The sequence below is a fragment of the Gorilla gorilla genome, chromosome 19 (assembly GCF_029281585.2).
Source record: "Gorilla gorilla gorilla isolate KB3781 chromosome 19, NHGRI_mGorGor1-v2.1_pri, whole genome shotgun sequence".
In the NCBI taxonomy this organism is placed as follows: Eukaryota; Metazoa; Chordata; class Mammalia; order Primates; family Hominidae; genus Gorilla; species Gorilla gorilla.
Genome location: NC_073243.2, coordinates 97,274,819 through 97,296,084, shown reverse-complemented (window position 1 = coordinate 97,296,084; position 21,266 = coordinate 97,274,819). Strand labels below are relative to the sequence as shown.

Here is a 21,266-nt window from a genome sequence, read left to right as displayed (position 1 = left end):
TCTGACTTTCTCTGAATGTGGCATCCCGGGGGTGCTGGGTATGGTCGTGTAGTTCGTGCACTGCACAAAAGTGCCTGGCTGGCTCTGCTTGCCAAGATCCATCTGGAGAGATCCCATTTCCATTGTGTGCTAATGGTTTGGGGAGGCTTAGCAGAGGCCAAGCCTGTGCTTTGCATGGATTCTTCTCTATGTCTCCTGAAGCAGAGGGTCCCCCTCTCTTGGCACTAACTCCCCAAAGTACAGCAGAGCAGGGAGCTTGAGAAGATAAACAGCAGATGTTCTGAAAATGCCATTGTGAAATCAAAATGGAAACTAGTCAACTAAAAGCATCCAAAGGTGTTAAAAACTTCTGTTTATTAAAATATGATTGGCTATGGACTTCAGAAACAGTTTTAAAAAGTCACGTTTTGGGTAAATTGGCAAATTTGGTAAACTTAGCAGCCCGATGGGCTGGCTTTCACCACTTGGCCTGGCATGCAGGAATAGGGAGGTCCGTCACTCTTTTGGGACATTTCTTCCCCACCAAAAGGACTGTTGGAAGATACAGCCCATGCCGGTGAGTGGTTTCTATCTTATCCCCACATCTAGAGTCCAGGAGGGCACCATGATAGGCCCCAGGGGTTTGTAGGAGGCTGGGTTTCTGTAAGTTCAGCACTGCAGCTGCCTTCCCCACGTAAGAGGAAGGACTGCGGTGCCTGCTCCTCTCTTGTGAGCTCACTGCTGCCTCAGCCTGTGGCTCCAGGAGTGTCTACCTAGAGAAGCACAGCCTTTTAGGGCACACTCACTGTCACTGTGTTCTACAGCCAGTCACATGAGCGACAGAGGCCGCAGCTGTCCAGGAAGGCTCAGGGCAAGGCGACCACTGGCTCTGACTCCAGCACCAGTGGAGACACCTTGCATGGCGAGGCTGCGACGCAGTCTCCTCTGCGTGGCTGCAACCCTGCACGCTTCCACGTGAAAGCAGACCCTCTGAAGCTGTTCTTCCAAATGGCTTTATGCCACATATATTTTTGAAATGTGCTTCCCTTCACCCCAAACAGCTGCTTGTCAGTCAGCAGGCGCCTTGCTAACCTGGGTTTGCACTGTGTCTGCTCCCTCGTTGCTATCAAGGGGATTCCGTTTCATCTGACAGTTCTACTGTTTTGAAGCCAATCTTTTGGATCAACTAAAGGTACCCCCTTTCTCATCCTCATGCCCATCAGATGGTTTAGAGAGATCAATCAATCAACCTCCGGCTGAGCATGCCTAACCGCAGCTCTGAAGGACTGAAAGCAAGATGCTAACGGAAATCGCGAACATTTCCATTTTCCTACTCTACACCCCTCTGACTTCAGCCCCTCTTCCACACTGGGCAGAAGACATCTGCTGCTTTTCTTAAAACCCAGTGATCAACAAAACTGCTGGATAAGAGTACAAGGGCAGAACCAACTTCTGGAGTAGGACAGATACTCTAAATTTAAATAGAAAATGTGTAATAGGGAATAAACAAACACGTCATTGTAACATGCTGAAATGAGCCTCTTACTAACTGTCAGCAGTGACACTGCCGTATTTTTCACAGGCAAAGGCAGCTGTTGAGCTCCAAATGTCAGGGCCTGAAGAGGGGGCTGTTCTGAGGGAAGGATGCATTTTGATTCTGGACAGTATACGTTTTCCTTTGAATCACTGAGTCATTGGGTGTCTACAGGATCCTGGGGGTCAGCTCTTCTCAAAAGACTCAGGGATAAAAGTTGATTTTCCCAAAGCAGCGGAGTGTGGGAAAGCGTGCTAACGCTGGCCAATGTGTGGAGGGCTGTGGCATCATCACGCAGCTTCTACTGTATACATAGAATCATCCGCTGAAATAAACACCAAGTGTGCTGCTCTCAAGTGTTTCAATGACCTCTGCTACATTAATTTCCTGATATTAAGAAGTTTCAAAATTCAAAAAACAAAAACAGGCCAGGGGCAATGGCTCATGCCTCTAATCCCAGCATTTTAGGAGGCCAGGAATTTGACATCAGCCTGAGCAACATAGTGAGACCCCTTCTATACAAACAGTTAAAAAAAAAAAAAACCCAAAACCAAGGAAAAAGAAAATAGACTAGAAAATCAAGAGCCTTTTAAAAGCTTTTAGGATAATACAAACTGAGCATAAACGAGAAGATTGCCACTCACAAGGGTGAATGCTGTCAGTACCTTACTGACCGGTGTCTCATAATTAAGGATTAGTTGATTCCTGTGTTTGTTAACTTGTTACTGTGACCTTTCTCAGTGTCAAGCAGGATGCTAAGCCCTGGGGATAAAAGATGACATTGCAGACCCTGCCTCATGAAGTTTGGGGCCTAAGAGCAGCAAAAGATGTATAAGAATGAATACAGTAAGAGACAGAATAAGGTGAGTACTCATTACAGGGACAGTTTAATGTTTAATTCAGAAAGAAAAATCTCCGGCTGGGCGCGATGGCTCATGCCTGTAATCCCAGCACTTTGGGAGGCTGAGGCGGGCAGATCACTTGAGGTCAGGAGTTTGAGACCAGCCTGGCCGATACAGTGAAACCCCATCTCTACTAAAAACACAAAAATCAGCCGGGTGTGGTGGCGGGCGCCTGTCATCCCAGCTACTTGGTAGGCTGAGGCAGAAGAATCACTTGAACCTGGGAAGCAGAGGTTGCAGTGAGCCGAGATCATGCGCCTGCACTCCAGCCTGGGCGACAGAGTGAGACGTTGTCTCAAAAAAGAAAAAAAAAAGAAAAATCTCCCTTTATATTTTTTTCTATGTGTCTTTCAGTGAAAACTCCTTTAGCCAAGATGTTGGATCAACTGATTGAATCATCATAAGGATGGTGTACATGAGACCCTTCCTAAGCCACAAACTCAAATACTATGGTTTTTAATGGGCAAGAAACCACCGTTTCAGGCATGGTGGCAAGCGCCCCAATCTGGAGGCCTAAGGGCCAATATTTGTTCCTACTCCCTGGGAACAGTGTGGTTCAGAGCACAGGGCCCTGGAGAGCATGCCCTGAAGGCTGGGCTGTAGCCGGTTCTATTACTGGATACTTGGACAAGTCACTTGTCCGGTGTGAATCATTTCCTTTTCTGAAAAATTATGGGTTTTGACTAGTTCATCTCCAAGTTCCTTTCTGACAAAGGGTTCTGAATCTCTATTTCTAGAAGGTGAAAATTTACCCTGAGAAACTTCAAGTCACAGATGGTTTTTAGATAGAGGATTAGAATAATAAATAAAGCCTCTACCTGGGAAATGTAAGCATTTCCCCAGATTATAAGTCATTATCATTTCAAAATAAACTTGCAGAATATTTTATTTAGAAGTATAAATTATTGCCTGTGAACTGAAAGAGAGGTGAATGTCCTTAAGCCCAATCCAGTAAAGCTCTCCATCAGATTCAACTCTAGCAGCGGGAAGATGTTAAACAGTATGAAAGCAGACAGAGGAGGTGAGTTTCTGGACCACAGAGCCAGCGGCAGCCAGGCGTTGTCAGCTTTATATGCAGATGAGGTCCAAGTCACAGGGCCTCACAGCAGAGTTAATTCAACCTTGGATTTCCAGCCACTTAATACAGTCTCCAAATGCTGAGGTCTTTTCCTGGAAAAGAAACCTGCTCTGTTCTGCCTAAAATGCTCTTTTAAACGGTTTCAAAGTTGCTCAGTGTTTTGCTAATGTTTTAGGGAACTATGGAAAAGCTTGGGCACCACAGAGAGAAATCATGCTAACAAGGGAGCATGGCTGCCTGGGGAACCGGCCCCGCTCAAACAGGCATTGCTATCAGCAATTCTTCTGCAGTGAGGCAGTGCTGGAATAGGTTCCCAACGCCCCCGTGTTCCACAGGGACAGGCTGGCAAAAGGGGCTGTGTTGGTGGTGACAAGGGCAGCTGAGGACACGAGGTCATGACTCGGCAGTGTCAGAGGTCTTCTGTGATGGGCACTGCCCTTGTGACAATCTAATCAGGTGTTGGATCAACGGATCAAATATTAAGCTGCAGGCTTTCAAAATGTCCATTACAGGTTTAAAATGTACGCAGGCCTTGAGTTTAATGGCCCACTAACAGAGCTCATCAAGCTCCACGGTTCTTGTAATGATGGTAAGAAGGACCCAGCCCCTGTGCTCCCGTTATTGGCATAATCCAACACCTTCACGGCCTCCGGTCCTCTCTATTAGTTATTGACAACGACAACTGCACACATCTCGACATTTCTGCAAATGTTTCTATTGCATATGCAAAAGTAAGTTTCTACCGGATTTAATAGGACATGTGTTGTGATAACAATAAACAAGGAAAACAGAACCGAGTTCAAAAGACCCTTATTTCTTCTTATCCTCTTTTCATCTCCATGTTTATAACCCAAAGGGCACAGTCTCCAACGGAAGGCTGTTTATAAATGGTAAGTTTTTTGCCACTGTTGATAAACGCTCTAAAAAAACCTTAAATTATATACCACGTCCTTTGGACTATAAAGCATGTACCTATTTTATCCATGTTTTTTGAACATTATCAGTGTTCGAACACATCCGAATTACACACAGGGGCTTGATAATGAAGGATGTGTGTTGTTTATTTAAGGTTGCGCATAGAAATACCGACAGGCTTTGCTGCTGACACAGTGTCACACACGCTTGCTCACAGCTGTATCCTCAGCAGACAGATGGGCTTGGGATCCCGCAGGGGCTCAATGCCTATGGGCATGTGATGGCCACGTAAGTAAGCTATGTCAGCACGAACATAACTGGAAAGGAAATTTTACTGGGGAAAACTGAAGTAATGCTGATTAAATTTGGAAAAGAGACAGGGATGGTTGTAAAGTTGACTTTTGATGTTTAAAAAGTGGGCTAGAAATTTTTCAGCAAGACAAGTGTATTATTCCAATTAAAGGCAACCTCTTCCTTTCTGCAGCATTTGAGAAGTCCCAAGAAATGCCTGAAGTGGGTCCTTTATTCCTAGACTCAAGGGCCTCCTTGAATAACAATCGTTCACATTTGAAGAAGAAAGTGTATTGAAGAGGTTGCTAATTAATCTAGCATCACATTACATTGTGGAAAATAAGATTTCCCCCTTTAAAATAGCAACTTGCCCCTTTACAAAAACCAAACAGAGAGAAGAGACAGAGAGAGCCTCTGTACTTACCGTGAGTGACAGAGCCATGCAGACGAAGGTGAACTTCTTGATGTGGGCCGCTGTGACTGTGTTGCTCGTGCTCACCAGTTTGTTGCTGGGGTTATTCTGGGGAAAGAAAACCACAGTCATGAATGGGCCCGGCTTATCCTTGGCTGAACCCACCGGGGGATCTTGAAGAGCATCTTGCTTTTGTTTTATCTGATGTGTCTGAATTAGAGGTTTCAAGTGACAGTTTGCCAGGCGGCTGTCATGTTGAGTGTCTCTCAGGCAGCTGTCAGGTCCCTGTACAGGATCATTAACCTGAGTGAATTCTCGACTCAATGCCCTGCAGCTCGTCCAACTCAGTCACCTCCCCTCTGCCTGGGCAGCCCATCTCGCCCAGTCCTGGGGCTTTGGCTCTGAAGCCTGCTCCTGCCCCATGCACCCCGCTCCTGGTCCCAGCAGACCCTGTGCCTGGCCACCATCGGCATCTCCCTAAATGCCATGGCCCTGCTCAGTGTCCTCCAGGGCTCCTCTCCTCTCTACCAAATGGACTATAAATTCCACCGGGCATTCAAGGCCTTGTGCAATCTGACACAGACTCACTTTCCAGCCATGACTTCTCCACTTCTAGCCCAAATGGGACTTCCTGCTCTTCCCCTGACACACCTGGTGCTTTTGTCCCTCCTGCCATTGAATCCTGATTTTCAAAAACATCCCTCTTTCTAAGGCCCATCATCTTCACAGCCCATCTGTTCCCTAAAGCCTCTCTGACCTTTGACCTCCAAGCTGGGCCCCACCTCCTGTAAAGCCTGATGACCCTGGAGCTCTCTGAGGGCAGGCATCATGTCCTGTCATGCGTCCAACCCCGGTGAGGCTGTGCTTGCTGAGATAATGCCCTGCGTGTCTCCCCTTGAATCACTCAGCACAACATCTGCGTAGAAAAGATGCCCCAAGAACACCTGCTGCACTGCATTTCAAGCAGGACTGCAGGGGGCTCAGATGTCACCCAGCTCGACAGTCAAAGGGGCCTGCCGAGGCTCTCCAGCTGCACTGCTAAGCGTGCTCCTCACCCCTGCAAAATGAGGGCCTGGCCCCCGGACCACGAAAACTGGCAGAGAAAAATAACCCTGACCTCATTATGGACCCAATTAGTCCCAGAGTCGACTCACAAAAACAAACCCTGAACACCTGGCTCTGCATCCAGCCACGTGAAACACACACCCACAGCTACTACAGGATCCACCTGGAAAAGAGCTTGTGCTTTTCCTTTACTGGGAGGCTAAGGTCATTTCTCAAATCCCTTCCACCACCAGCACCAACCTCTGAATGAGTATACGTTTTCTTAATTCTAGTCTCTAAAACATATCTGTTTTCTAGACTGCTCTATGGCAAAGTACAAGTCCCAGTGGTTGGAGACCTCCGTCTCCATTCACCCTGGATCTGTTAGAGGACTGCATTCTGTAAGAGCACTGCCCTGCTGGGTACGATGAGGAGGCCTATGTTGGAAAGAATTAGGGAACCTCAGCAAAACACACATACTGCCATGGGGACAGCAATGTACCACAGCTCCTTCAGGGGCACTGTGATTTGCAAAATGGCACATATTCACATGAAGATCGTGAAAATAAACCAGCAGGTATCATTAGATTAGCACTAGAGTTTCAGTTTGTTTGCCCAATTGGCTCAGAAGCATCCTTTTTTGTAGGTAACTGAACATTAGAGAGAATCTGCACTAGTGGAAACCTTTCTCAGCTCATGCTTAGCTAGAACTCCCGGAAGGTATGTGAGAAATTTTAAATCTCTGATTCTGGAGCCCACAAAGAAGCTCAGGATTTCAACTGTCAATGCAGCAAATTCTGGAAGTCCATATGGAGGTGCCTAAGATTTTGGTGAATAGATGGCATTCATATAAATGGCTGGTGTAGCTCGCTGGAATTCTTGGAAACAATGGGCGAGGTTTTAAAAGGATTTGGAGTAACTCGAAGTTCTGGTGAGAGGTATGCTCGTTAAAGGAATTTTTTTATAGCTCCTAGCCTCTGTGATCAAGAATAAAACAATGTTTTTCTTGGATGCTCTTACTGAAACCATACAGTGTTGTATTGTTAAATTTTATGATTTCAAGGTGGCCAAAAATAATCTCAGATGAGACCTAAGCAGCCAGGAGGTTCTAACACTTCAGCACTTGCCCTTCTCATCAGTTTCATCAGATGATCACCTTATTCATCAGGAGCTAGAACTGAAATTTAGCAAGAAGACATACATTCATGCTGGTTTTCTAGGATTTACTTCTATACACACATGCCTTGAAATGAAAACAATGATTTCTATCTATAGACTGAATTAAATCCACTCAAACACAGTGTCTGCTCTCTCCAGCAAGTGACTCATGCCTTCTGAGTCCACTCTCAAAGGCCTGTGAAGCAGGAACCAAAAGCATTTCTTAGGAGAAGCTCTGCATCCTGATGCTGCAACTGAATATTCCCAGTAGGTGGTGGGAATCCTAACTCACAGTCCAGTAGGTGGTGGGTCCTAACTAATGGTCCACTGAGGAAGTTCCACACTCAGTACAGGGTTCTGGGTCTATCGCCCATTAGCTTAGGCAGGGGAATCCCTCACTGGTTTTCAGGTGGTTTACCCTTTCCCAGGTGACCATGGGTAGGGAAATAGAGGAGACAGGTGATACAGACAGGGAAGAGTGGCCTGGGGGCTGGCAGTGGAAGAATGCCCTGATGGGGAAGTGGGAGCAGGCTGTGTGTGGAGGTGGACGTGTATGTGTTTGCACAAGCACGCATTCACAGAGAAACTGCTCGGGAACTGCAGGAGCAGAGGAGGAGGAGGGAAGATGTGGGTGATCACTCCAGGCTTGATCCTCCGTCTCCACCTCACACTTTCAGAGATGCCTGGGGGGATGCCCTTGGGCCAGGCTGTAAGGTGTGGTGGGGGAGAGGGGGTCCCCAGGTCCCTGCTCCACAGGCCTCGCCCCTCTCAGAACCCACAAACGGTCTCAGGGGGGCATTTTGGAAGCTGGTGGCCACGTGAAGGAAGGAGAGAGGCCTGCAGCCTGTGGCCTAGCCTTGTTGTGTGGCTTCCCAGGGCTTCCCGTGCCCAGGAGAGGTCAGGCCGGCGGTGGGGGAAAGAGGGAAGGGCCAGCATTACCCAGGGTCCAAGGCCAAGCTGCCCATTCTGCCAGAGCTGAGCGCTGCAGACACCCCTGGCCAGGAGGCTTCCTCTCCTCACTTCACAGGCTCTGGCTGGGATAAGACAGTGTGATACCGGCAGTGGCTGCTAGTTCTGCAGACATTCAAGGCACAACAGGTGCCCTTCACGGTAACAAGTAGCAGTCTGTTTGCTTCCTTCCTGTGTATCATTTTAAAACACTGTAGACTATTTTTGGAGTATGTTTCACCAGCCATTTGTTTTAGAGTATTAAAAAAAGTCTATAGGTTTAAATGATAACGCTATAAAATAGACTTTAATGGAATGACAGCAGGACAGTGCTGACTGGGTCACAAGTTACAGGGCAGAAGGGTTATGTGACTCCCATGGCTGGGGAGACAGAGCAGCTGTCAACAGAGGCTTTCCACTGGAATATGTCTGCCATATCAAAACGCTGGACCCAGGTCTTGCCTGTGGCCAACTTGAGCGTGCAGGTATGCCAGCCCACAGAAAGACAGCCACGCACGGCTTCCTGCCTACACCTTAGCCATCTGGTATAGGGTCAGCAAAGCATTCGTTTAAAGAAACAAACCACAGAAATAAAATCCCATAAATTGATTTTGGGGGAAGTTTATTTTCCCTTTCGCAAACAAATCATTTCTCAATGGGAATAACCTGAAAGTAGCCACAGGCTGATCACTTTGGAAAAGCATCCTGGGATCAGCGTCAAAAGTAAGCTTCAACTTGCCCCTGTTATTTTCTGAGGAAAATATTCCTTCAATGCCCCCAACGTCACATTAACCTTACAAAGGGAAGCAGGACTGAGAAGCAACAAAGTGTCCCTCATCAGAGAGCCCTGTCTATCAAGAAGTCATTTCAAAAGCATGTTTCAGACACGACACCGCACGGGTTCTCACCTTGTCGAAAGCAGGATACACAGCACGGATTTCCGTCAACCAGCCGTATGGCATGTGACCCACAGGGTATGTGGCTGTCAAAATCGCCACTGCCTGCAACAGGAAGAGGTGGCAGAGTTAGCAGGGTACCAGCAGGAAGTCCTCCAGGAGCTATAGTAGGTGACGAAGCACGCCGACTCAGGTGCAGCCACTGAGGACAGAGCCCGCTACACTGGGTGACAAACATCAGGCAGGCCCAGGACGGCCCAGGACGGGGGGAACTGACAGCAAATTGGGCTCCTAGGGGCAGGCACTCTGCCGCATCCCTGGGAGTGCAATGAGCCAGCCAACAAAGTGGACGTGAAACGAGGGGGATGCGTCACATTTTATGCGGATCCAATGAGAAACAGGTGCAGACCACTGGCTGGGAAGCCAAGGTTCCTTTTTTTTTTTCCTTCTCTCTTTCTTTTAATTTTTGAGGGAGACCAGAGTTTATTATTACTCCTATCAGTCTCCCCGAGCACTGGGGTCAGAGATGAAATCATAGGAAGTCAGAGCTGTCTTCTTGTGCTCAGTCAGTTCCTGGGTAGGGGCCACAACAAGATCAGGTGAGCCAGTTTATTGATCTGCGTGGGGCCAGCTGATCCATCAAGTGCAGAGTCTGCAAAATAAGCACTGATCTTTGGAGCAGTTTAGGGAGGATCAGAATGTTGTAGCCCCCAGCTGCATGATTCCTAAAACATAATTTCTAATCTTGTGGCTAATGTTAGTCCTACAAAGGCAATCTAGTCCCCAGGCAAGAAGGAGGTCTGCTTTGGGAAAGTGCTGTTACCATCTTTGTTTAAACTATAAACTGTAAGTTTCTCCCAAAGTCAGTTCAGCCTACACCCAGGAATGAACAAGGACAGCTTGGAGGTTGGAAGCAAGATGGAGTCAGTTAAGTTAGATCTCTTTCACTGTCTCAGTCATATTTTTGCAAAGACGGTTTCAATCCCTCCCTTTGGGTTTTATTACAGCTTAATCAAGTGTAGGCTATGAAGATGGGAAAAGACCATCCATTGCTCTGAGAAGCCAAGATTTCAACCCAGGTCCACCTGACTCCAGAATCTTTGCTCATTCCATTGAGCCACACAGAACCCTGTAGTCTAGCTCTATTTATTTTGGATTCTCAAAATGCAACTGCGAGCCCTCCCTGCTCTCTGGAGGGTCTCTTCCTTGGGATCCACCTCTAAGCCTCCACTCCGTCCTTCAGGGATGCTGACATTTTGCGTGGTTGTTGATGGCTCTGTGCTACTCTCCTTACAACCCAACTCACTCCCAGTCTGTATGGGATTTACTGACCATAATTTGGTCAGTATGGCCCAATTTAGATTTTTAATTTAAGAAAATTAAATACATATTTTGTGCAGAAAGCTATCAATGTGTTTCCATGAAAACATGAGTTTCTGACCAGCCGTGGTAGCTCAAGCCTATAATCCCAGCCTTTGGGAGGCCGAGGTTGGAGAATTGCTTGAGCCCGGGAGTTCAAGACCAGCCTGGACAACAAAGCGAGACACCGTCTCTACAAAAGAAATTCAAATATTAGTTGGGCATGGTGGCTTAGGAGGCTGAGGCAGGAGGATCGCTTGAGCCCAGGAGATTGAGGCTGCAGTGAGCTATGATCGTGCCACCACTGCTCTCCTACCTGGGTGACAAAGCAAGACCCCACCTCTTAAAGAAGAAAAAATAAAATGACAGTTTCTTCCCTATGTGAATGAAAAGGAAGAAAAGCGAAAACAAAGCATCTAAACCTACATCCTGGCAGTGTTCAACCCTCTGCCTAGCCTGTGAAGGAGGAGAACGAGCTTCATCTGTTTTAATTAACAAAACGGCAATGTCCAGAGGTTCCAGGAACATGAGGCAAGTCCCCAGCAGTGTGAAGAAAGTGTGGTGTGGCATGGTGTGCTAGAACAAAAAGGAGCATTGGGATCGGGCGGACCTGGATCCAAACCTTCACCTCATCGCTCCCCAGCTGTGCGAAGCACCACCTCTCCCACGGCTCCCCTTCTTGCTGCTCTGGTGGAACAGTAAGAACAATAATATCCATCCCATAGGGTTATTGGGGAGTCAAGGAAATGTACATAAATGCCTGGCACATGAGCAGATGACCAATAAACGCCAGTGCTGTACCCCACGTGCTGTTCCTATATGCCATCGAGAGCAATTTTCAAACGGCTCTAATGTATAATTTGTCCTTTTTCTTTTTTTTTAAAGGGGTGGATGGAATTCTAGCACACAGGTGGTGGGGGTCCCATACTTTTTGTGAGAAACTCGAACTGAAGTATTCAAGAACAAAACCTGTGTGTTACAGTAGCCACCCAAGATGATGTTCATGATTCAAAAAACAAAATCCAGGAACACATGAAGCAAGAAAAAGCGTTCTGCTTTTGATTTATGTGCTTCTTTTTCCAGGAGAACATGAGCAGCTTCCCAGGACATGGAAACTGGCAGGCACTCTGGCTGGAGACATGCTGACAGCGCAGTAAGGGCTCCGGGCCGCTCCCCTCAAGGCAGTGCCTAGACAGGGGGCCCTCGTGGGCAGCCATGAGCCTTCCTCGGGACCAGCAGTTCCAGAGATGGAATTAATTCTCCAGAGGGCAGTGGAGGAGGAAGCCAATGAAGTAATTCTATTTGTTCAAACCCAACTTGAAAGAGGGAAAAATGAGTCAACTCTTTCTTTGGAGTGGCTGCCAGTTTCCAGATAAAGTTTGTTCAATCAAGGAGCTCCCCATTTGACGCGGGCATGCCAGGCGCGGGTGTGGTGGTGACGGGTCAGGTGGCACATGCAGGACGGTGAAGGGCAGGTGAGGGCAGGCCAGGTCAACACGGAGGCAGCGCCCCTGCAGCCACTGGGTGTGTCCCACTCTGATGCCACGTGGCATGCTCCATCATCCTCTGCCACCACGGTGAAGAGGCCAGTGCTGATTCCGTGGACATGGAAAACTGAGTGGGAGTCAGAAAACCTGGATTCTAACACTAGCCCAGCTTCCAGCTAGTTCTGTGTCTTTAACCTTTTCTTTCTGTGCCTCAGTTCCTCATATGATAAACAAGAAGGATGTACGACATGCATGACAGGTTTTCTCCCATAATCATAAAAATATACAATTACATGACTATAAGTCACTGAACGAGATCCTTATGGCTTCCTAGTGTGACTGTCATGTAATTTAATATTGGGGAATTACTTGAGCTCTTGAGAAGAACTGGAAATCAGTTTCAGCACCCCCCTGCCCCACCAAGGTGATCATAAGCCCCACATCCCCAAAGCATGGCCTACCTCTGTGGCTGCAGAACTGCCACCAAGGTCCCGGGAAACAAAGAGGTTGACAATAGGCCGACTGATTCTCTGTGTGGCCAGAATTAGAGCCAAAGGCCACCAGAAGCTCAGCATCTTTCTTATTGTTGCATCTCCCTGCGTTAAGAAACAAAGATAAAAGTTACCTGAACTCTAGAAGTAGAATGGAAAAAACGATTCAGAATCAAAGCTTTTCCTTCGTATGTTAATCACAAGCCAATTCACTATACTTGAAAGTAATATAAGGAAAAGCGTCTGTAGACAAGCCAAGTTGAATTAAAATAAAATGTTCAGTCCTAATAGAAATTAACCGAGACAGCTGGTAAGCTGCTGTGAAATTAAAACACACACTGAAATTTAATGGATCCCAACCACTCTTTTCCATACTGAGACTCAGGGAATCTCTAACCAAGATAGAACCCACATCTCGGGCCTGAGAAACAGGTTTGAAATTAAGTCTTTGTTAATCTCATCAAATGGACTGGCTGGAAGCCATGTCAGGAAGAGGTAACTCTTAGAAATAAAAAAGTTATTATAATTTATTTTGGAGTCAGTCAGCTCATAAAAATGTGCCTAATTATTTTGGCAGTGTAGAAACTGACTACAGAGGTTCTTATTCTCGGAGCTCTCACAGACATCATGTAAACTGTTCAAAAGCATAATCCAAATAAAAGCATGTAAAGAACAAGGGATTCCTAAGACTTCTGCGGCAAAGGTGTGGAATATCTTTAAAGCCTGGCTTTCATTATGCAATTTTGGTTTTGATTGTTCACAAGGGTGAGAGTTACATCATGGAACCATCTTGGTCACTTTATTTCCATTTGCTGGTGGCTAAATGTTAAGAGATGGATTGTTACTGTCAAGACCAATTTGTGGTTGGCCTAGTGATGGGATAACTAGACAGGATTTTACTGACAGTCTGACCTCAGATGGAGGTAAGTGGTCAAAACAATTACTGCTTGACACGACAAAGTAATGTGCGGCCCAAGTAGGGATCAGGGTGAGGTGAGGGGATGAATTCAGGGCTGTAGATGCCTTACAGCTAAATGCAGAGAAACCTAATGATGCCTCATACCTGTGGGTAGGGAAAATCAGCACACACAGAAATCAGATAATGTTTATACTTACAACAAACAGAATGCTTTGGTCATCTCTATAAGGTTCTCTATCTCATTCCTACTTGTTTCTTATTCGACTTTCAGGGCACAGCAAGATCTACCTCCTCCAAGGAGGCATCTTACACTACATCACTATGTTCCTTCTCCCAGTGTTAGTGGCTCCTATATCCTCATGCAGGTGATGTGCTGTCTCAGATGACTGTTTAATTGTTGCTTCTGTATTGTTCTGATATGCCAGATGGGAAATGATGCTCCTTGAGGGTAGAGACCATATCTTAAAATATTCTGTGTTGCCCTATGGTACCTAACGTTGTGCTTGGTCCCCAGGAGGCACCTGAATAAGGGACTGGGATTGGCCATTGAAGAAAGCATAAACAAAGCCTGGATCCCTGCTGTAAAATTAAATACAATGAAATATAAACTCAAAGGTATCGTGGGTCCTAAAACCTTTGCTGACTGCAGAATAACTTATAAGAGCAAGAAAAACCATGAATGTCGTATCTATTCCTTGGCCACAGATTCTCTGTGCCTCTGTCTCCTCCTACGGGATAAGGAGGCTGGACAGTGACATCTCAGATCACATCCATCTGTTAGAGTTCATTAATCCTCCAACTGTCTTTCCCTGCAGACACCTAGCACTTGGCCTCTGGGAATGACATCCTGGCCAACTTCATGTTTTGATGTCACTGATTTCTCATTTTACATAGAGGTGGAATACAGTTTTATTCGACTCTGAGTCTCAGACAGACTGCTGTTGGGTTGGTAGACGTACCCCCAGCTCCGGGCCACTTCTGTCAGGGATGATGTCGTGAATGTTCTTGTAGTAGCCCAGGCACAGGGTGGTGCAGCGCACAAGCGCGCCCATGTACAAGGAGAGGATCGGGATGAGCAGGGGCTCCCGGCATTCCAGGTGACTGTGAAGCAAAATGGCTACAAAAACAACCTGAGAGAAGGGAGAACGGGAACAGGTCAGACGGGAGAAGCGGGAACCGATCGACAGAAGCACAGGGGCACGCTCTTGAACCTGAGACAGACCTCTGAGCAAAGATCTTGACTTTTATGCAAACAGAACCAAAAATTGGATGATGACCCAATGTCGCTCTCATGTAATTCATGTGCAGATGTTTGGGATTCACTGGAGGAACATGGATCATTTTGTTATACCCACCATGAAAATTAAGCAACTACAAAAATCTTTCAAGGCATCTTTTTTAAGGTTATTACTTTAAAAAAATTTATGCAATATGTTTTCAGGAATCCCTTGGCAATGATTGACTGGAACATATAACTATTAAAATAATGACGGCACAGAAAAGCACTGCATGTTTGCACCAAACCGAGAGATTTTTTGTACCATTGTGTGAAACCCATTAACTTAGTAAAATTTGAAAAAAAACAAAAACAAAAAAAACAAACAAAAAAAACACCCCTCAAGAATTGCCACTGACATTGGAGGCATTATAAATAATTTCCATTTTACCATTGGTGATTGGTGATTACTTGCTATTTATGCCAAGGTGGCATTTCAAAGTACTTTGCATGGAATCTATTTACTCATTACCAACTTAATGTAGCCTTTCCCTCTCGAGGCTGGACACTCAGGTGTGTATGTAACACACATCTGAGGACTAGGCTACATTTAACAAAGAAAAAAACAGTAGTGATAAATAACATCTACTGGAAAATAGACATTAATGTTTATAGGATAGGAGGCACTAAAAATGGGCTGGGTGCCATGGCTCACACCTGTGATCTCAGTGCTTTGGGAGGCTGAGGCTGGAGGATTGTTGGAGGCCAGCAGTTCCAGACCAACCTGGGCAACTTAGTGAGACCCCATCTCTGTAAAAGATTTTTAAAAATGAGCCAGGTGTGGTGGTGCACACCCGTAGTCCTAGCTACTTTGGTAGCTGAGGTGGGAGGTTCACTGGAGCTCAGGAGTTTGAGGTTACAGTGAGTTTTGATCGTGCCACTGCACTCCAGCCTGGGTGACAGTGAGACCCTATCTCAAAAAAAAGTCACTAAAAATGCTGCCAAAAAACACCAACAGTAATAATTATAAAACAACTTACATTAACATTTAAAATACTAACCTATAAAACTAGAATAGGTTGAAATAACCAGAGTAAGGAGAGAATGAAATTACAATAATGTTTATATCTCTATTAAATGGTACAGTCTCTAAATCAAGCTTAACTGTATTACCTCCCTGTACTGCAGAAATCAGAGAATCAGCCCAGCCTTTGTCTAGAGTCCTCCTGGGATCCACTCATTCCAAAGACCTCAGAAGCATACTGAGAACAAAGGCAGGACAATGCATATTCCTGAGCTACATCAACCTTAATGGCCAAACACCAACGGAAAAACAAGCTGAAACATGTAAAAACCAGGACTGCAGCGGTGGAAGGGCTGGTGGGAAAGAGTGTGTGACTGAGGAGCGGGTAGTCAACAGAGTAAAGATCAGGAAAGCTGCCTGCTGCGTTTAATGGCAGGAAAGTCATTAGTAAGAATCATCTGGGTGGACTGATGGGGGTGGAAGTCAGCCTCAAGTAGGTAGAGAATGAAAGAGAAGTGAAAAAGACAGTGAGTAGAAGCCACCCTCCCAAGAAGTTTGGCTATAAAGTGATAGAACTGTAGCTAAAGAGTTAGGTGAAATACACAGGAAGCTTCTCGTTGCTGTGTTAACATGGCAGAGATGTGTGACAGGACAAGGGAAATGATGCACGAGAAAGCAGGGAACAGGTTCCTGAGGAAGCAGCATAGGCCAGGACCCAGAGGAGTGGCCCTGGATGGGAGGAGGGACACCTCCTCCCCTACAATGAGAAGAGAATGGGGAGGATGCAGGGTTGGAAAGTAAGTGTGTAGGTTTGTTGGCTGGAAGGTGACGAATTTGGTTGCTGCAATTGACTCTGTGAGGTGGGAAATGAGGTCTTATGTTGGGAGGTGAGAGGTAGAGAAACTCTCTGAAATAGTTGCTACAGAGTTAGCAGAGGTGAAGGATAAGATTGTGCATTTACAGTTTGATTAGTTTATTCTGTTGTGTAACCTTTTGCAGAAGCACCGCGCAAGTGGAGGAAGATGTGTGACATAAGGTTGGTTCAGAGGAATTTTCTCAGAAGGCTGAGATGAAAAGGCAGGAGATAAGGGAATTTACAGGAATGCGGGGGATGTACACATTATGATCTGACCAGCCTTGGAATGTCAGCTGACCTTGAAAGGCAAGGGCTGATGATAGCAGAGGAGTGACAGGATGGAAAGTCCAAAGATAGCAAACAACCTTGACAATTCTCACCTTGATATCAAGCAAGCTAAGAAGGTCCAGATGACCAGGGAATAAAACAAAAACAGCAATATGTTTCCACGAATCCCTTGGCAATGATTGACTGGAACATATCACTGTTAAAATAATGACGGCACAGAAAAGCACTGCATGGTTGCAACAAACCAAGAGGTTTTTTTGTATTATTGTGTGAAACCCATTAACTTAGTAAAATCTGAAAACAAAACAAAACAAAACAAAAAACCCCCCTCGAGAATTGCCATTGAAATTTGAGGCATTATAAATGATTTCCATTTTATCATTGGTGATTGGTGATTATGTGCTATTTATGCCAAGGTGATATTTCAAAGTACTTTGCACGGAATCCATTTGCTCACTACCAACTTAGGTATGTTTTCATACCTAACAAACGTTTTCAGGTAATGAGAGGAAGCCCGAGGGTAAAAGACTTAAAAAGAGAATTTATTCCCCCAGCCAAATTGTGGCAGGAACTCAAGCAACAAGGTTTAAAATAACTACTCCACCAGGCACAGCCTGAAGCCAGATGGCATCTGAACTCGGCTTCCACGCTCCCACTAACCAGATCTGTTTATTCTAAACTTGAAGGCCTTCCCTCAACAGGCAAGGGCCAGGATCAGGTTTAAAATAGAGAAGGAAAATGGCTGTAGGTGTATTGGCAAAGTGTTTTTCAGAGATAGGCTTTTCTTCTTCTGTCCTTGGATGGGTACTATGTTTATTTTAGGCAAAGTTAAGAGTTTTTTTTTTTTTTTTTGCCTTTAAAAAAACACACATCTACAAATGTGTGCTCACAAATGCTCACCGACTTGCTGATGCCAGTGTTTGAAATTAGAGAGGCTTACTGAATTTCAAATGAAGTGATTAGAGTGAATAAGGCAGTTTAGTTCATCTCCCACAGGATACAGAAAGTAAGACCGGGACAAAATCCTCTACTAACTCTTAAGAAAATTAGCAAAGACATACCAAAGAATGGTGGTTGCTAGTATTGCTAGTATTTACACACACACACACAGTTAGTAGAAATCCATTTAAATTACTTATAATAGTGATCCACGGAGTAAACACGATTAATCTGGAAATTATTGGTCTTCAGGGAAGTACTAACAGTTCAACAGTCGATTATTTCAAGAAGGTGGCTAAGAGAGCAGGGTGTGCAAGAAATGAAAAATGTATGGAAATGTTCATAGAATAGAAATGAGACTGGGCGTGGTGGCTCATGCCTGTAATCCCAGCACTTTGGGAGGCTGAGGTGGGCAGATCACCTGAGGTCAGGAGTTTGAGACCAACCTCGCCAATATGAAGAAGCCCCATCTCTACTAAAAATACAAAAATTAGCCAGGCATGGTGGCAGATGCCTATAATCCCAGCTACTCAGGAGGCTGAGGCAGGAGAATCACTTGAACCTGGGTAGTGGAGGTTGCAGTGAGCCGAGATTGTGCCATTTGGCAAGAGCGAAACTCTGTCTCGACAACAACAAAAAAAAAGACATGAGAATTTGGAAAGGCATTTAGAGATATAGTCTAACCTCTTCCTCTATGAAGAAATCATTCTCCCAAATCCCTGACTGTAGGAACTCAGTCTAATTTATAAATCATAAGAATTCAATCTATTTTTCCACTAAAATTCTTCATGCGCTATCCTTGGTAGAAGAAGAAAGGACAGAAAGCCAGGGCTGAGTGCCAGGGCTCAGAGAATTGGACCCAACAGAAAGTGGGATGTAGGCCTTCTTCTCAGACCGCGTGGAAAGGTAGCTGAATCCACTTCCTGGTTCCTTCTAAATGTGGGGAAGTGACCTGTGAATGGCAGCCCTGCATGGTAACAACAGAGGATTATAAGAACATTGAAGAATAATTCCTAAGAGCCCTCCCTCTAGAACAGAGTGACAGACTTCATAGTGATAGGCCACGCAGAGGGCACCCAGGCAAGTGCACAGTGACCCTAAGACATGCCGAAAGGTACTAGGTATGACTTTATGCTCATCTCACGTGCATGCTCTTTAAAAATAAAGGTCAAAACCCCTTTATTTAAATTTAAATTCTTACAACCCATATTCTAGCAAGATTATACATACTGTTATTACAGGGCGTTCCCTTTTCTCATTCATTTAGCAAATATTTATTGAGGTCTCTATGTGATGTAACGGTGCTGGCAAAACCAGGTCGAATGCAGAGTGTACTGCACAGTGAATGAATATAAATCACACATCAGTTACACACGCCAGAAGGGGACTCTGAGGAGCTCTGATTGACACACAGACCATATTTACCTGAGCTATGACATCTGAGATTGAGGCACATCCCACCAGGAAACTGTATTTGTGTTTTAAGAGAATGCCAGCATGGGTCCATGCCTGCCAGAAAGAAAAGAATTTGGCATGAGATACACCTTCAGGATTATGCTGTTTCTGGTTGTTGAGATTTACTGGGCATTCCTGAAATACACTTTATACCCCCTCAAAGCCTTAGCAGCCCAGGTCTGATAAATCTTTGGTTGGTAAAATTACTGTAACTTGATCTGGTGGCTCGCTCCATGTTAGAGTTTACAGTGGAGTGAAGGACTGCACGCAGCTATTTATTTAGTACCAATTGTATGTAGACTAGTGCGCTATTAGGTTTGCATGCCTGGCAGGAAAGCTGAAGGAATACCAAGAATGGAGGAAACACAGTCTCTCTCTCTCAGGCGTCTCCGTCCCAAAGTAGCATCCTTCCCACGTGATGCAGATCATAATGAGGGCTCTCATTTGGATCTGAGTTATTACAGTCATTACCGGTGCTCACTGACTGGTTAGGGTCTACTGTTTTCTTGCCTTCAAGTTTGGGCAGGATCTGACCTGACACTTTGGGAAATGAGGAGGAAGATGCTATGAGCAGACGAAAAGCCCGAGGAACAGCAGGTCTGGAGAAGGTTTCAAGTTCATGACGGGCTCTGTTTAAGGATCATCCTTCTTACCTTCAAGGTTGATTTGGACTGACACAGAAATGACATTTCATCTGAGCTACGCACAGTGAGGCAAGCAGGGTCTATTCCCCAGGTCCATGTCAAGATTTTGTAGAGCAACAGCTAATTCCCTGCCCATCTGCAAACACAGCTGTGGGCTGGCTTTGCTGTCTGAAAGCCACCATACAATAAGCTTGCTGGCTTTAAATATTCTCTCTCCAACCAATATATCAGCGCCATGCTGCCAGGGGTGAGGGGGTGGGGAGGGAGGAGTTGATCTGGTCCTTATAAATGTTCATTATTTTCATTTTTATAAGCCATCTCTTGCTGTTATACCAGGGTCTCTGGGGGAACTTACAGAAGAAACACGGAAGAAAAGAGTACCAATTACAAATGTTCTGGTGTTCTATTTGATTTCAGAAACTCTCTTATGGCAAATAAATATAGCTAAAGGGACATGGAATACCAGGTCCTTCAGAATCTGCAATTCACTTTTACTAACAGTCCAGAGTTCCTGGAATTCGCCGTATAACTGTAATTCTTCTATGTGTGTAGATTCCCACTTCAACACAGATGGGAGGACAGACCTCAGAGCAATGGCACGGACCTGTCCAGGAAGCTGGGCTTCGACTCTTTAGGGACGTCAGAAAGGCCACCTCCTTCAGTTCTCTAACTGGGCTACCATCATGGGCTAGTTCAGGCACCGCAGGGAAGCCAGTTATGCACTTACCTCATGCATCTAACTGCATATAAACTTGAGGTGGGGGTGGTAAAAAAAACTATACAGACTAACATATTTTTAAGTCTCCTTCCAGGAATAATTCAAAATGGAGCCAAAGGAAAGGGTTTACTTTCCAGCATTGGACCTTATTGGAATATATATATATATATATATATATATATATTTTTTTTTTTTTTTTGCTAAGTCTTTTTTATATTTATAAGACAGAGAAGAGAATGAAAAAGCACTGTTTAAGCACTCCTCAGAATCATGACAAAGAATTTATGGAAGTGGGCAGCCCTGAGCTAATGGGGTAAAGCTGGTTATTAAAATAATGAAACCCTACCAGTATGTTCAACAGATTCTTACTCTAAAACTGTGGGTGTCTGTGCCACACAAGTGCTAAGTTTATCAGAAAGTGATTCTGATCCTTTGATCCTGAGTATATCTGAAAAGAACTGTTTATCTGCATCAAAATTTTCAAATGGGCTTTCCTGCCACCTACCAGAACTTGTGGCAAAATTAAATAAATTGACAAGATGGACTGGTTAAAAGTCAACAGACAATTGGAACCTGAGTACTCTGATGGTGGTATAGCTGCTACGAAAATCAGTCTGCTAATTCCTCAAAAAATTAAAAATCAAATTTCTGTATGATCCAGCAATTCCACTTCTGGGTATATACCCCAAAGAACCAAAAACAAGGACTCAGAT

General features: G+C 45.2%; 1 protein-coding gene across 1 annotated transcript in view; it reads right to left on the bottom strand.

The window, feature by feature from the left end:
* The window catches only part of ANKH (ANKH inorganic pyrophosphate transport regulator), a 161,474-nt gene that overhangs the window by 26,896 nt on the left and 113,312 nt on the right, over positions 1-21,266 (bottom strand). The window contains exons 4-8 of the mRNA XM_004059029.5: positions 19,162-19,245; positions 14,373-14,543; positions 12,465-12,599; positions 9,170-9,262; positions 5,124-5,219 (exon numbers count right to left, since the gene is read on the bottom strand). Of these exons, the coding sequence (XP_004059077.1) occupies positions 5,124-5,219; positions 9,170-9,262; positions 12,465-12,599; positions 14,373-14,543; positions 19,162-19,245 (579 nt within the window). The remainder of the gene's footprint in view (positions 1-5,123; positions 5,220-9,169; positions 9,263-12,464; positions 12,600-14,372; positions 14,544-19,161; positions 19,246-21,266) is intronic.